The sequence below is a fragment of the Zalophus californianus genome, chromosome 7 (assembly GCF_009762305.2).
Source record: "Zalophus californianus isolate mZalCal1 chromosome 7, mZalCal1.pri.v2, whole genome shotgun sequence".
Classification (NCBI taxonomy): Eukaryota; Metazoa; Chordata; class Mammalia; order Carnivora; family Otariidae; genus Zalophus; species Zalophus californianus.
In genome coordinates this window covers 94,255,474-94,272,486 of record NC_045601.1, presented here as the reverse complement: position 1 = coordinate 94,272,486, position 17,013 = coordinate 94,255,474, and the positions used below count along the sequence as shown (strand labels likewise).

Below are 17,013 nucleotides of genomic sequence, written 5' to 3'. Positions count from 1 at the left end.
CACAAGCAGGAGGAGTGGGAGAGGGAGAAGCAGGCCCCCCGTGGAGCAGGGAGCCCGATGCAGGGCTCGATCCCAGGACCCTGGGACCACGACCCGAGCTGAAGGCAGACACTTAACGACTGAGCCACCCAGGCGCTCCTAAACAGATTTTTTTTTAACAGAGGAGGACGCATGGGAGGGGCAGAGGGAGAGGCAGAGAGAAAATCTGAAGCAGGCTCTCCAAGCCCAGTGTAGAGCTGATGTGGAGGGCTTGATCTCACAACCCTGAGATCATGACCTGAGCTGAAACCAAGAGTCAGATGCTTAGGGGCGCCTGGGTGGCTCAGTCGGTTAAGCGGCTGCTTTCAGCTCAGGTCATGATCCCAGGGTCCTGGGATCAAGCCCCACGTCCAGCTCCCTGCTCAGCGGAGAGCCTGCTTCTCCCTCTCCCTCTGCCTGCCACTCTGCCTACTTGTGTTCTCTCTGTCAAATAAATAAATAAAATCCTAAAAAAAAAAAAAAGATGCTTAACTGACTGAGCCACACAGGTGCCCCTGATAAACAGAATTTAATCAGTTATTTCAAAGGGGAATTATTTTAATTGATGATAGCTAAATAGTGTTTGTGTGTTTATATTTAAATACTTTATACATTGAGGGGCGCCTGGCTGGCTCAGTTGGAAGAGCATGTGACTCTTGATCTCTAGGTCATGAGTTTAAGCCCCACATTGGGTGCAGAGATTACTTAAATATATAAACTTTAAAATAAATTGGTTGAATGAGTGAGTGAGTGAATGAATGAATGAATGCCCACCTGTCTACCCACCTACCTACCTACCAACCTTACACATTGAGAAAAGGAGAAATGGAAAATACTATGTGTATCAATTTGCTAGGACTGCCATAACAAAATACTACAGGCTGATGCCTTCGAAAAGAGAAATTTATTTTCACACAGTTCTGGAGGCTAGTATTCTGACATGAAGGTGTTGGCACATCTGAGGCCTCTTTCCTTGGCTTTTAGATGGCCATCTTCTCCCTGTGTTTTCCCGTGGTCTTTCCAGTATGCTCGTGCATCCCTGGTGTCTCTTCCTCTTCCTAGGACACCAGTCATATTGGACTAGGGCCCCACCCCGATGACCTCATTTAACTTTAATGACCTCTTTAAAGACCCCATCTCCAAATACAGTCACATTCTGAGGTCTTGGGGATTAAGGCTTCAACATATGAATTTTGGGAGATTACAGTTTATTTCATGACACTAAGTATAGGCTCTGTGCTTATGTTGCCCCTAGATTAATGGACAGCTCATTTCAACTTCACTTTGTTGTTCTGTAGTAGAAGGAAAGAGTAGCATACTGTATAATTTACTATAATTTATAGAGTTTCTCTTTAATGCATTGTAGAATTTCTGCTCTGTCCCAAAAAGGGAAACTACACCAGCCATAAATAATCTTTGTTTAGACAGTTACCAAATTATTTACAATAAATTAAAAATACACTGACATTTTAATGCTTAGAAACAAGAATAAGGTGAGTAGGGAGAGACCAGGAGTTTTTAGAGGCCAGAATGAATAGGTTGTCTTCCTGTTTGGAAAAATTATAATCAAATAGTTGCAGTTCATATGTCTGGAAATAACAGTAGGATTGCCCACTTTGTATAGTTGAACTGAATTTGTTCTTGAGGATGCCCCATCCTTTACTTTTCTCAGTTATTATCTCTAATACTTTCTCCCTGCCATATGATTTGTGTTTATATTATATGAATGGTTAGAAGTTAATTCTATTCCTAATTCTATCAAGATGTTTTCCCATTCATAAGCAACTATAACTTCAGTGGCTACTGTGGGAAGACATAGAAATATAATCATTAATTCATTTACTGAATATATATTGAACCCATCAATTATGTACCAGCCACTGTGCTGTGGATACAGAGGTGAATAAAACAGAAAATTCCTCTACCTTCATGGACCTTACTTGAGGGAGGTAGACAACATAGTAAATAATAAACAGTATAATGATAAATTATCTTAAGTTGCTATGAAGATCCTATCTGTAGGTCTCTATGTGAGACCCTGTGCTAAATTGATAAAGATAGATCTTAATCTGACCTCTTCCTAACTATATTGTCTCATTCATTAGCATACCCCTTGATATCCTCAGTTTCTTCTTCAAATTTTTTTTTTTTTTTTTTAGATTTTTCTTCTAACAAATCTGGCTCCCTCAATGACACAGTTTCTCTTGTGGCCCTCTCAAGTAGAGGCTGTCCGCCCTCCCGTGTCCCTCCCCCATCTTAATTTGGAATGAGATGAATGTCTTCCTTGGTCCATATTACCATTTCCAAATCATTTCTCTGCATTCCTTTGGCAGAACTCCAGCTCCTTTAAAGCCCTGTAATCCCATTATACCACCTGATAGTTACCCTTGTTGCCGGTGCCCCCACCTCCTGCCTTCATCCACTGGTGACTGTAGCACACTGGCATGGCCTCTTGCACTAGCACTACTCTTGTTACTGTTCCTGCCTCTGCAGTATCCATGTTGATAATTCATCCCTACCCTGGTCTTATAATTCCCTTGTCTGCTCAGTATCCACAACTATTTTTCTATCCCGTTGTTGCCAACCCTAGACCCTATGTTTTCCATTTCCATTATTTCGACTTCTTCTAAAATCTCTTTTGAGTATCTTCCTTGCTTCTCTATATAGGCTGTTCACTATACAACAGCCAGATTCTCTTTGTTTATCAGATCATGTCAGTCTTCTGATCCATAACCCTCTGTTGAGTTTCCATCACATCTAGACTAAAACCCAAACTCACAACTAGGGCCTGTAATGCCATGTGCACTCATGATTCTAACTTCTTCTTCTCTGTTCTGGTCTGCTCACATATTCCAGCCACTTGGGCCTTCTTGCTGTCGCTTGAGCACACCATGTTCATTGCCTCTCAAGGGCTTTGCTTTTGTTTCCTTTACCCAGAACAGTATTCCTGGATCTCATTTGACCAGGATCCTCCTTAAAAGATACATCTTAGTGCAATGCCAATGCCTCAGAGAGGCTTTACTGGCTACCTAAATTAAAGTGTTCCTCTCCTATGTATACTTAATCCCGTAACTCTGTTTTATTTCCAGAGCTTTTGGAATTAGACGTTATCTTTATTTATGTCTGTGTTCATTGTCTGTCTTCTCCCATTAGAATGTAAATTCTTTGCATTTGACTTTGTTCAATGCTAGTTTCCCAAAGCTGTACACAGAGTAGTGTTCAGTAGATACTTTAGTGATTGAATGAGTAAAAAGTATTCAAGGAATTGTGCCAAAAGAAGCTGAAGTTGAACTGGGTCTTGACAAATGGCTTGGCTTTGACTAGATGGCATGGGAGTAGGAGGGGTTGTATCCCAGGGAGGGTTGATGGAGTGGCAAAAGTGAGAAGGTATAAAACATGACTGTGTGATCATGGAATAATCCAGTTGGCTGGAGCAAAGGGTTCATATTGGTATAGTAGCATACTGGGCTTTTTTACCCCTCCTTGTCACAGTGAATCCATGGCACTTGATTTATGCCTTTGTTAAAGCTCCTATTATAACTGATTTATGTGAGTTAACTTGTATAGTAGTGACTGTTTCCTTTTATTTTACTTAAGTGACTTAAAGGGGAAAATTACATGTTATTCATCTTCTTATTTCCCAAACCACCCAATACCTGTTCTGTTACATATAGTTAAAAAGTAGTTAGTTACAGACATCGACAGAAACTTGCATGTTCCTACTAAGGATGTTAAATTTCATTGGTGTTTTTGGATTGGAACAAAGTTTAAGAAAAATAATTCACTGTAATAGTATGAAGGAACAAGAAAGAAGGCATGAAAACATTAGTCCCGGGCAAGGCAGGATAGAGGCCTGACTGGACTAGGTTGGAGATGGAAGAATTTCGAAGTTGTTAATATAAAAGGTTAAAGAAACTGGATGTCCTCTACAGGGGGCAGCAAAGGCAAGCAAAATGAGCCCTGTTCCCGCTTTGGCAAAGTTGAACTTACCAAGGGATACTTGAGGGGGTGAGAATTTAAGTCTTGGGAGAAAGATATTGAGGAAGTGAGGAGAATGCAACTGAAACCGTAAATGAAAAAGTTTTTCTTTTTACTATTGATTTCTTTAACACATTTATTTGAACTCACCTTTTGAGAACCATTTCTCTTATTTTTGTGTTCTACTTTGTATTTAGATTATTCTAAAAGTTCATCTGTGATTCAGCAATTGTATTTTTGCACATTTATCCCAGGGAAATGAAAATTTCATATTCACACAAAAATCTGTACATTTATTTATTTGGAATAGCCCTCAGGTCATGATCCCAGGGTCCTGGGATCGAGTCCCACATTGGGCTCCCTGTTCAGCGGGGAGCTGCTTCTCCCTCTCCCTCTGCCTGCCACTCCCCCTGCTTGTGCTCTCTCTCTCTCTGACAAATAAATAAATAAAATCTTAAAAACAAAACAACAAAAAAACATTACATACTATACAATTCTGTTTATACTAACACTCTTGAACTGACAAAATTATAGAGATGAAGAACAGATTAGTGGTTGCCAGGTGTTAGAGAATAGTGGGGGGTAAGGTGCTGTAAGACTAGTGGATTGTATCAATGTCAGTTTCTTGGTTGTGATAATATTTTTACAAGGTATTACCTCTGGGGGAATCTGGGTGCATGATATCCCTTTGTATTACTTTCTTACCACTGCATGTGAATCTATAGTTAAATCAAAAGAAAGAGTTTAATTAAAATTTAAAAATAAATAGGTGAAATACATTTCAGTAATATATTTTATTCAACCCAGTATATCCAAAATACTATCATCTCAACATGTAATCAGTATAAACATATTAAGAAAACAGTTTGTCTGTAATTGTAGTAAGTAATGCTTCCTTATAGTTTTTGTTTGTATTCTAGTAAGACTGAATTTACAACTTGCGTATTAGATTGGATTTGCAACAGATAATGTGAGGGACCTGGTAAATCTTCCACATAACAAAAAACTTTTGTCTTGTAGCTTTCTACCAAATCCTTCCCACCTTGCATGCGTCAGTTACATAAAGCCTTGCGGGAAAATCACCATCTTCGTCATGGAGGCCGGATGCAGTATGGCCTCTTCCTAAAGGGCATTGGTTTAACATTGGAACAGGCATTGCAGTTCTGGAAGCAAGAATTTATCAGAGGAAAGATGGATCCAGACAAGGTAATTTTGAAAAATCAGAGCAGTAACTGAAATTTTAATTTGGTTTGGAAACTAAAGGTCTCTTGGTCTATTTTTAAAATATACCTCTGAAATGTAGTTAAAAATTCTAAAAAATGTGTCTACAATTTCATTCAGGTAAAAAGAAACTCATGTATTAATCTAATAATGCTAAACAGAAGATTGAGAAAGTGTAATTCAAAGGGTAAGATTGAAACAGCAGTGTAAGATGTTGAGTAATGCTTAAATTAGGGTCGTCTTCATTGTAGTTACACTGCCAGGTGTCATTATAAGACTGAAATTGTGTTCTGAGTTTTATTTCTGTAGGAATGTAATATGTGTAGAGAGAACATACGTACATATATAATGTTATTTTCAGGACTAGGAGATATTGAAAACAAAACAATTTTAGATGTTTTGTATTGTGTCATGTGGATTCTGTCATTGAGCATTTTTAGATAGACCATTTATCACTAGAAACCCAAGAGCTGTTTCTCTGTCTGTTCACAATACTCAGATTCCCACTCCCTATTCCTTATTTATTGGATAAATGTTACTAGCTAGTAACATTTTATTTTGGAAATACGTTTTTTTTGTCCCTTCTGTGCCATGAATCAAGTTTTTTAATGTTTATTTCTTGGTTTGCTTCTTCCTAGAAAAGATAAATTATAGAACAAAGAATATTTACCAACTAAATTTTATAATGACACTTTATTATGTCTTCTTTGCCAGAGCTGCTATAACAAAATACTACAGACTGAGCACCTTAAACAACAGGAACTTATTATGGAATCCAGTGATACATTAATTGTCAGATATATGTCAAGTATGTAAAGGGCAAATTAAAAGCAAAGGCAAGATGTATAAATTGGTTATTAGCTTATCAAAATATAGACATTGAAAATCTTCAGCGCTCATTTGTTCTTCTCTGGCAATTTGAGCACAATATGTTGTCCTTTATCAAAAACCCACACATATATATTTGAATCCCTACTACATGGCATGTACCAGTGTATACTAAATGAACGAATATGTACAGTAGTTTCTTATCTGGTGTACTGCTAATGAATTTCCAGTATCTCCAGTGTTCATCCCATGAACACTTGAGGAAGCTGGGCTGGACCTGGGTTTCTCAAAGCTAATTGCCTTCGGCTGTGAGTAGTTTCTTCCGTTTATTGTAGAGTGCCTTACAGATATCATTTTATGTGTGCTTAGTGACGTGAAAAAGGTTGGAAAGAACGAATAGAGAGTCCAGATTTGGAGTCAGACTGAGTTCAGATTTGGTTGCACTATATACAGACCTTTGGCAAATCACCTGATATGTGTCCTTATCTATAGAATGTGGATGATAATTACATGTGTGTATGTAGATACACAGATATGTCTCTGTACTTTATTAATTATGGTGAGGATTCAGTCAAGGTTTGGTATAGATTCTTACATATAGTAAGTGCTAGCTATTCTTAGTCTAGGAATTCCTGGGAAGGAGAGATTAGCTTGACATGGAGTAATCAGTTAGGTTTCCACAGGTAGAATAAAATTAGGTGCTGGCTTATTAAGAGGTTTCATGCACCTGGAATGGAGAGGGAAATTAAGGGGGAAGAAGGGAATTAGGGACCAAATTCCAACAGAGATAGTTTATGTTTTAGGAAATTTTCAAGGGATATCAACTAATGGAATGTATTTCAGGCTGTGTTCTTGGGTTCAATTAGCAAAAGGGGGCAGAAAGAAAGTCACAGGGAGATTGAGTTGTCTGAATTATGCCCTGCTCTCCCTCTCCCCTTTAAGAAGTATATTTGTGTCTTCATCTACTTTCATATGTTGGAATTCTGTGTAAGATTTCACTTAAATGGAGGATTTTGCTACTTAAAAATGTTTAAAAAATACTATTCTAGTTTATTTGTGGTATAGAATTTAGAAAAATAGTAGGGGTGAGGAGGGAGAAAAAGAGAAGAAAGATAAGTGCCAGAATGTAGTTGCTTTAAAAGACCTTTGGTTTTAGTCAAGAGAAAGAAGTCATTAGTGAATTTTAAATGGGAGGGGAGTTATTTTTTCAGAAGACTAATCTGGAGAATGCATGCACACTTGAAATGGGGAGAGAGTAGGAATGGGATAAATAGTTGACCAGGTTAGGTCTTATTGTGATAGTGATAAGAACAAAGTGGAAAAGGTGGATTTAAGAAATGTTTTGAGGAATAGTTTATAGAGCAGCATGAGGAAAGAATGAAATTTAACGCAGGTGATCAGCCTAAGTAATTTAGAAAGGTTAGAAGCTCCATTGACATAAGTGATGGGCAGGGAGCTGAATTGTCTGGGATTAGAGTGGAGGAGAAGTTGATCATGAGGTTGGTTTTAGGTGTAAATTTGAAATGATGTCCAAGTAGAAATTCTTGTTGGTTGATTGATTGGCTTGTTTGTTCCTGACTTCATTCTGTGATTGTTTATTGAGTACTTATATTGTGAAAGGCACTGTTCTGTAAGAATGTAAGAAGAAACATGGACATGTGGATTTGGGAGTCATTGGAATAAAAATGAGAGAAAAATCCTTTGAAGGTAAATAAGCTGGTGAATGGAGAGTATAGAGAGAAATTTAGAGAGCAGAGGAGTCAACTGTGAGGGAATACCCACTGTTTGAAATGGAAATGGAGGAACCTAAAGTAAAAGCAGAATTTATCAGAAATATTGGAGTAAAAGGGGGGAAAGAGTCTGGGGTCCTGGGCACATTTTTTTAATTTTATTTTTTTTATTTAATTTTATTTATTTATTTTTAAAGATTTTATTTATTTTACAGAGAGACACAGTGAGAGAGGGAACACAAGCAGGGGGAGTGTGAGAGGGAGAAGCAGGCTTCCCATGGAGCAGGGAGCCCGACGCGGGGCTCGATCCCAGGACCATGGGATCATGACCTGAGTTGAAGGCAGACGCTTAACGACTGAGCCACCCAGGTGCCCCCTGGGCACTTTTTTTAAAAAAAGAGGAGAATTTCAAAAGTAAGCTGTACTTGCTACTTTCAGCATGGATATTGTTTTTAGAAAGTCATTCTAGGAAAAGAACAGAAGACAGATTTCCTAGTCTCATTGACCATATGTGGAAATGGAGGCAATGGAAATAGAGTATTTATTCTAGAAGTCTCGAGAAGTCAGGAAGAAAAGAAATAGAACATTAGCTATAGAGGACGACTGGGCCAAGGAAAGATTGTTTTCATGCTCACATGGGCAGAATCAGTGAAACTCTTGGAAATGGAGATGTGCTGGGAATAATTGAGGAAACAAGGAAAAGAAAGGTAATTTGTAAACATATATTTATAGTATAAATCTGCCCTCCCGTATGATGCTCCCTGAGAGTAGGGACCATTTCTGCCTTTTTTTACCACCAGACATTCAGCACTTGGCACAGCACGTGCAAGGTCATAGCTGTTCAATAAAATTTGTTGAGTGAATGAATGAATTACATACAGAGTTTAGTGAGGATCCCTATTTGTCTGAGACCTGAAGAGTGTACGAGAGATTTTAAGGTGGTAAAGAAGTGTTGGAAGGAAGGAAGAAGAGCTGGGGAAGCTCATGCTGACTGCCCATCTTTTCAGTAAAGTAGGCAGGCAATTTATTTACCAGAAGGATCTGGTGCAATTAAGGCTTAAGGGAAGTTGAAGAGAGTGTAGAATAACACTTTCTGGAAAGATGCTAAGGAGTTCACCTAAAATAAATAAAACGATTGCTAAACTACGGAATGATTACAATTTGATCATTTATTGAGAGCCTAGCATATGCCAAGCACTATAATTAATACTTTACATGCACCGTCTCATGGAATCCTTAAAATAGTCCTAGGGAATAGGTATTATTTAGGTCTCATTTACTAATGAGAATATAGTACTAGGCCATAAATTTGTAATTGGCTAAGTCAGCGCTTTATATTGCTTTTCCTAGCAATGTCTTATGCCCTTAGAGCAGAAGCAGAAAGGGCAGAAGGTAAAATTTATTCAGGTTCAGGAACTGGCAAAACAGGCATGCTGTTACTAAATCCTTCCTATGTTCCTTATTTCCTTTAATCTCACAACAACACTGCAAGATAAATATTAATCCTCCTTTTATGGAGAGTTTAATGAGTTTTCCCCAGGTGGCAGAGGTAGTACATCCCCAGTTAGAACCCAGTCCATTTTATTCCAAACCCTGTGCTTTCCCCAGTACTCTCAAGAAGAATAGATAATGTTGTTTAGATAGACATTGGTGTGACCAACCATACAGACTTAAGAGGACACAATTAAGAACAGAGGTTTTCAGTTTTATTTAATCACCTGAGCTTCAATCATATCATCAGTTAAAATGGGGACAGTAGTAATGCCTGCTAAAGTGTTGCAAAGAATTAAATAGATACATGAAATACTATGTAATCTGTAAAGTGTTAAACCAATATTAGTTAATAATAATTTAAAAACAATAAATATTATTCTATAATCATTCACATGTTTTCTCAATGTATTTATAAACCTTTAACTTGTAGACTGAAACCTTAATAGTTTACTAATTGGTTATGTTAATTATAATAATTGGTTATGTTTTTGGTTTTCTTTCAAAGCAACTTTGTTTTGCTTGAATATTCACACCAGTGATATCCTAGGAAAGTAATTTGAATGCAATAAAAAATAGTTTCTTGCAAAAGTAGTCTAATCTCACTGTTGTTCTTGGGTACCAGTTTTAAAGGTACCTTTAACAGTTACCAAGTCATCTGGCGTATATTTTTTAAAGTTTTATTTGTGCAAAATTTCTGTTATATTCTCTCAACATTTTAATGTATGATAAAGTGCATATTTAAGGGCATATGTCTTATCTCCATGTCTTCCATTGCATTTGGAATACAAATTTTAGATAACACAGTAGAAGAATTAATATTTAAACATTGACTCGAGCAGGTTGGACTTGATTTCATGAATTGTCTGTCAAGAGGCTAGCTAGTCAAATTTTCAATTAAATTATGTAGTGTGTTAAGCCTATTGTTAGAATAAAACAGATGTTATTATCCCTCCCTCCCAACACTATTCTGGAAAAAATTAACTTTAGTAAGTAATTGCTTTTGGTGTTCTACTCCAAATGCTTTTCAATTCTTAAATTATGAAAATGAGGTAAAAAGTAGAAGACTTAAACTTTAATCATTTATTTATAACTGTTGTCTTATCCGTGATACCTTATGGATTAGGTTGTATTAAAATGACACTTTATCCGGCATTTTAAAAATCAGGTTAAAATTTTGTTGTTCATGTATGCATTGCTTTTAGAAGAGAAGGACAATAAGGTACCAGTTTAACGTTTCACAGAGTATGTCTTAATTACCATGTATTGATGGTAAATTGTCTCCAAATAAATTGGGTATGAGTAAGTTCTAAAATGGGTCAGACTTCTGATACTGAGGGATTTTTTTTTTTTTTCCTGTTTGGAAGATTTATTAGTTAGGAACTCTGAAGGACCTGGTATGTGGAGAAGGTATATTCTTGGCTTTCTTAACCCTTTATGTCTCTATCATTCATCATATTCTTATAAATCTTCCTTGATTTTTTTTGTTTTACTTTAAAAAATAAATACTTGGCCTCATCTTTCCAGTTAGTTTACTTCTGTATAAAGTAGGATTTCATTTCATTGAAAAAAAATAACCAAACAGCTATTTTGCACCTGTCAACTTGCATTTCTCTTTATAGTAAGAGATTGTAAGTTTCCATAGCCGTGGGGACTCGGAGAATGATTGTGCCTTAAAGGTGTGGTTATGGTTGTATTCAGCTCAGTCAGAGATGTAGGAACCCTAATCAGGTAAGACATCGAGGGATGTTTGCTCAAGAGGAGGTCTAGATGGTTAATGTTTTGGACTGGCAAAAATCCTAGTGAAGAAAGGCTTTTAAGTGAGAATATAGGTTCAGCAAAGGATGAGGCATAGATACTCAGGTTAAAAAATGTGTATGTTGGGGGTGATATTGATGAGGGACCCTAAGAAGTAGATTGATTTTGACCTAGGATCCTCAGAATAAACTTGTCATTTTCTTTTGTACTATCTCAGGTATGTCCAGGCTGAGCTGTCTTTTTCTGGGTGGCTATGTTAAGAGTGTATTTTATTCAGCCATTTAACAAATATTTATTGAGTATTATGTCCCAGACACTCTTCTAGATACTGGAGGTATAGCAGTGAACAAAATAGACAAAAATATCAACCCTCTGGAGTTTATATTCTGGTGGGAGAGATGCAATAAAGAAATAAATATATTACATATTTTTGGTGATAGATGCTATGGAGAAAGTTTTTCAGAGAAGATAGGGAATGTAGTTTTGAATAGGATAGTCAGGGAAAACTTAAACAAAAGATGACATTTTAACCACAGCTTGAGTTTGGTTGTGCATAAGAGCTCTAGGCTTGGCATTATTGTTATTTATCATATCTTAGTAGAATTGGAATGGGCAAATCTTGGTATTTACCATTTTACAACGAAGAAAACTTGTGGCAAGGAAAACAGTCCAAATGTATCCAGAAATACTGGATTTTAGAACCCTTAGATACTGTGGTTTGGGTCTCTGGAAGTTGAGCTGTAGTGAAACCAGATTTAGTCCAAAAGTTAGTGGTTCAGGAGAGGCCAGCAGGAGACAATGGAGCACCCTTACAGGTTGAGGCTGACTCCCAGTCTATAAGACTTGGGCAAACTTAGTAGAAATCAGACAAGAAGCCAAGCCTTAGTGGGCCTTTGCATATACCAGGGCCTATACTGAGCTCACTGCATCTCAGGTTTCAGACCCTTTGTTTTGGAAGGTTATGGTTGTAAATGAGGCATCAGGCTTTGTGATCACTCTTGGACTGATTGGGGCTTTCTCAGGCCTTTGATCCCAATAGCTTAGTGGGGTAAGTAAAGTAACACTCTGATAATCACACCTAGACCTGAGGATACCATGAATTAGTCAAGGTCCTGAAGTTTGAGAAAGGGAAAGATGATTTTCCTGCTAAAATCTCAGTCTCAAAAGAACTCTGGCTTATCTTTTTATCCAACCACTGGAAAAATATCCCAAAGAGAGATGATTGATGTCTATAATATTGTCCATCAGTCTTGAGCTAAATTGATCCTTTTTAAGCTACTATGTCCTTTAATTTTTCACCACATCTTTGTACCTAAAGGCCTTTTATTTCAGCTTTTCTCTTTTTCCTTTGCATTGGTTTAGACTCACTGTCTAACACTTCCTCAGCGGTTCCAGTAGATTCCTATACGTCATCCTCATTCTCTGAATTTTCACATAGACCTCAAAAAAGTAAATATCATTCCTTACACACTTAAATCCTAGCTCTGCCTCTGGCAAATCAGCTTTGTCATCACCATGCAAAAAATCCTAGCTTTCTCTCTCTCCAACTGTCTTTTCTTCTCCTTCCTTGGGCAATTTTTTAGTGAGAAGTTCTTTTTATAAATAAACACTTATTTCCCATAGCTTTTCAAAATAAACTGCATGATGAAAATTCATTTCAGATATGCTGCATAGTAGTATTAAAAACTCTGCAAATAAATTGTATTTTATCCTGTTAGATTTATTTAGACAGTGTAGTGGAAAACAGCATTTTTCAGAATGAGTAAATATTTATGAAACAATACATCATTGTCATTAGCTTAGGTAGTGGCTAAGTGATATTATTTAGTTAATGGATATATAAAGGTAAAATCAGAATGATAAAAACTGACATCTCACTGGAACTGTGCATTAAAGACATTTTTATTTGTATAACTATGGTAATTTAGGTCTAATGATAATACTTTTTTTTTTTAAAGATTTTATTTATTTATTTGACACAGACACACCAAGAGAGGGAACACAAGCAGGGGGAGTGGGAGAGAGAGAAGCAGGCTTCCCGCGGAGCAGAGAGCCTGATGTGGGACTGGATCCCAGGACCCTGAGATCATGACCTGAGCCGAAGGCAGACGCTTAATGACTGAGCCACCCAGGAGCCCCTAATGATAATACTTTTAAACAAATTTAAAGATGAACCGTGCTTTCTTTCCCCTTTGATGGTTTTAAATTTTATCATAGATGTGATGTTTCTCTACCCAAATAGGGAAGAAAAAATGTATGTTGATAAATTCTCTTGGATATGAATTTCATCACAGTTACACTTTTAATTCTACCTTCAGTTTTTAAAACTATTTAAAAATTCCCCTTGAAAGTATTTATTTAGGAAATCAAAAATTTAAGACATAGTCTTTTTTTTTTTTTTTTAAGATTTTTATTTATTTACTTGACAGAGACAGAGATAGGGAGAGCAGGAACACAAGCAAGGTAAGTGGGAGAGGGAGAAGCAGGCTTCCCACCGAGCAGGGAGCCCGACGTGGGACTCGATCCCAGGACCCTGGGATCATGACCTGAGCCGAAGGCAGATGCTTAATGACTGAGCCACCCTGGCGCCCAAGACATAGTCATTTTTATCAGTTTATTTGAATATAATATTCACTAACAAAAATGATTTCACTCAAGATGATTCAAAAAGAGATTATGAACTATTTTTCCTCATTTTCCAGGAAATGTCCCATTCTTTCTGTCTTTAAAGGTGGGGGTGGTTCCTCTTTTTGGCTAATGTTACATGCACTTTGGTTTCCCTTTCTTCTTGCTTCCTGGTATGCCTATATTAACTTACCAGGAAAGCCTTGACTCTCCTACTTGCTTTGATGTCTGGGTGTCCTCATTCTTTAGTGATACTGTGACTACAGAAACACCTTGATCCTTGGAGTTTCAAGGATGTCATAACACTTATACTTCCTGTCCCATTATTGCTTCCTTAATCCTTTGGAAAGCATTGCCTTGGCCACACATGAATTCAAACGGTATGTTTTTACAGTTCTAAATTCTTACAGAAAAGAACTAGAGCCAAGATGATTTCCAAGATATACCCTATGTAAGACATTCTCTATCTTTTACTGTTGTTCTCCAATTTACGGACCTTCTAGGAATAGTAAGTAAGTAAGTAAGTAAATAAATAAATAATCTGTCTTTAATAAGGGGCTCTTTCTGATAAGTCAACACAGATTATTTTAACACTGTTTTATGATGATGATTATCTGCTACGGTTTTATGTATTTTAATTATTAATTTTGTTGATTGAACCTTGAGGCCTTTTACACAAAGGATGCAGTTTGAATGATACTGTGGCAATCCCATTTAGTCTCTGTTTATAACCATATTGTTTCATTTCAGCCAACAATAATAATTCCTTTCTTATGGACTCCATAGCACATATGGTTTACACATAATGTTATTTTAAAAGCTATATTTTTGTTAGATTTAGATGTTGACATTCAAGGTCACTAACAAAATTTTATGTGATTTTTTTAAAGATAATTTTAGTCTTCCGATAGCATGGATAAATGTATTATCTAGAAAAGAGGGAGAGATTGCACTTTGTGATGATTCTGAATAATCAAGGGGCAGCTAGATGGAATTAATTTCAGTACTACTGGGGATGAATTAAATTTAGTTTAAACAAGAGCCAAAGAAAGCTTTGTGTTTATCATCTAAGGCCCAGCCCCTGTGCTATCTCTTCCTGAATATCTGAGCCAGCATCAGCTACTTCCCTGAACATCCCTTTTAATCTCAACTAGATTTTAAGTGTCTAAGTAGCCAGAGACTCCACCAACCTCTTTGCACTGGATAAAATGCTGTACACCTAGTCTTTCCTTAATATGTGTTTGGTTGAAAATGGTCTTTACTGCTTTTTTGCAACGGGTTTGCCGCCAGAACACAGGTGTCGTGAAAACCACCCCTCAACCTAAACCAAAATGGGAAAGGAAAAGACTCACATCAACCTCGTCGTCATTGGACACGTAGATTCGGGCAAGTCTAACACTACTGGTCATCTGATCTACAAATGTGGTGGGATCGACCAACTATCGAAAAATTTGAGAAGGAAGCTGCTGAGATGGGAAAGGGCTCCTTCAAGTATGCCTGGGTCTTGGATAAACTGAAAGCTGAACGTGAACATGGTATCACCATTGATAGCTCCCTGTGGAAATTCGAGAACAGCAAGTATTATGTGACCATCATTGATGCCCCGGGACACAGAGATTTTATCAAAAACATGATTACAGGGACATCTCAGGCTGACTGTGCTGTCCTGATTGTTGCTGCTGGTGTCGGTGAATTTGAAGCTGCTATCTCCAAGAATGGGCAGACCCATGAGCATGCCCTTCTGACTTACACACTGGGGCTGTAAAACAACTAATTGTTGGTGTTAACAAGATGGATTCCACTGAGCCACCCTACAGCCAGAAGAGATTCGAGGAAATCGTTGAGGAAGTCAGCACCTACATTAAGAAATTGGCTACAACCTGACACAGTAGCATTTGTGCCAATTTCTGGTTGCAGTGGTGACAACATGCTGGAGCCAAGTGCTAACATGACTTGGTTCAAGGGATGGAAAGTCACCTGTAAAGATGGGAAGGCCAGTGGAACCACACTGCTTGAAGCTCTGGATTGCATCCTGCCACCAACTCGTCCAACTGACAAGCCCTTGCATCTGCCTCTCCAGGACGTCTACAAAATTGGTGGTATTGGTACTGTCCCTGTGGGCCAAGTGGAGACTGGTGTTCTTAAACCTGGCATGGTGGTCACCTTTGCTCCAGTCAATGTTACAACTGAAGTGAAGTCTGTTGAAATGCACCGTGAAGCTTTGAGTGAGGCTCTTCCTGGGGACAAGGTGGGCTTCAATGTCAAGAACGTTATCTCTCAAAGATGTTTGTCGTGGCCATGTGGCCGGTGACAGCAAAAATGACCCACCAATGGAAGCAACAGCTTGGGTGATTATCCTGAACAATCCAGGCCAAATCAGTGCTAGATATGCACCTGTGCTGGATTGTCACACAGCTCACATTGCTTGCAAGTTTGCTGAGCTGAAGGAGAAGATAGATTGTCGTTCTGGAAAAAAGTTGGAAGATGGTCCCAAGTTCTTGAAATCTGGTGATGCTGCCATTGTTGATATGGTTCCTGGCAAGCCTATGTGTGTTGAGAGCTTCTCTGACTATCCTCCTCTGGGCCGTTCTGCTGTTCGTGACATGAGTCGGATGGCTGCTGTGGGTGTCATCAAAGCAGTGGACAAGAAGGCAGCTGGAGTGGCAAGGTCACCGAGTCTGCCTAGAAAGCTCAGAAGGCTAAATGAATATTATCCCCAATACCGGCCACCCCAGTCTTAATCAGAGGTGGAAGAACGGTCTCAGAACTGTTTGTGTCAATTGGCCATTTAAGTTTAATAGTAAAAGACTGGTTAATGATAACAATGCATCGTAAAACCTTCAGAAGGAAAGGAGAATGTTTTGTGGACCATTTGTTTTGTGTGTGTGTGTGTGTGTGTGTGTGTGGCAGTTTTAAGTTACTCGTTTTTAAAATCAGTACTTTTTAATGGAAACAACTTGACCAAAAATCTGTCACAGAATTTTGAGACCCATTAAAACAAAAGTTTAATGAGGGAAAAAAAAAAAAAAGAAAATCGTCTTTACTATGTCAAGCTATTCGTTTTCCTCATTAAAAGTTCCAAGATGTGCTACTTTTTTTTTTCTTTTCCCTTCACATTTGAATTTAGCTGTAGTAATAAAGACATACTTCTCAATTAAAAAGTATAAGGAATGTGAAAGATAAAAGATCATAAAAGATCAGGAACATGTTGTCATTCTTTCAGGGAACCCCTCCAGCCAGATAATTTGCTCTTCTGACTGTTGCTTATAAGGTGGCTCATCCTCAGAGCAAGTGGACCCTGAGTGCCAGGGTGAATGGCCTGTGGTATTTTCTCTTTGTGAAGATAAACCAAAATCCTAAAGGA

The 17,013-nt window shown here is 37.8% G+C and overlaps 1 protein-coding gene and 1 pseudogene across 1 annotated transcript in view; both read left to right on the top strand.

Moving 5' to 3' along the window:
- PRIM2 (DNA primase subunit 2) overlaps positions 1-17,013 on the top strand; it is a 304,959-nt gene that overhangs the window by 207,653 nt on the left and 80,293 nt on the right. The window contains 1 exon segment of the mRNA XM_035728717.1: positions 5,017-5,202. Coding sequence (XP_035584610.1) covers positions 5,017-5,202 — 186 coding nt within the window.
- On the top strand, positions 14,981-16,405 carry LOC113927822 (annotated as a pseudogene).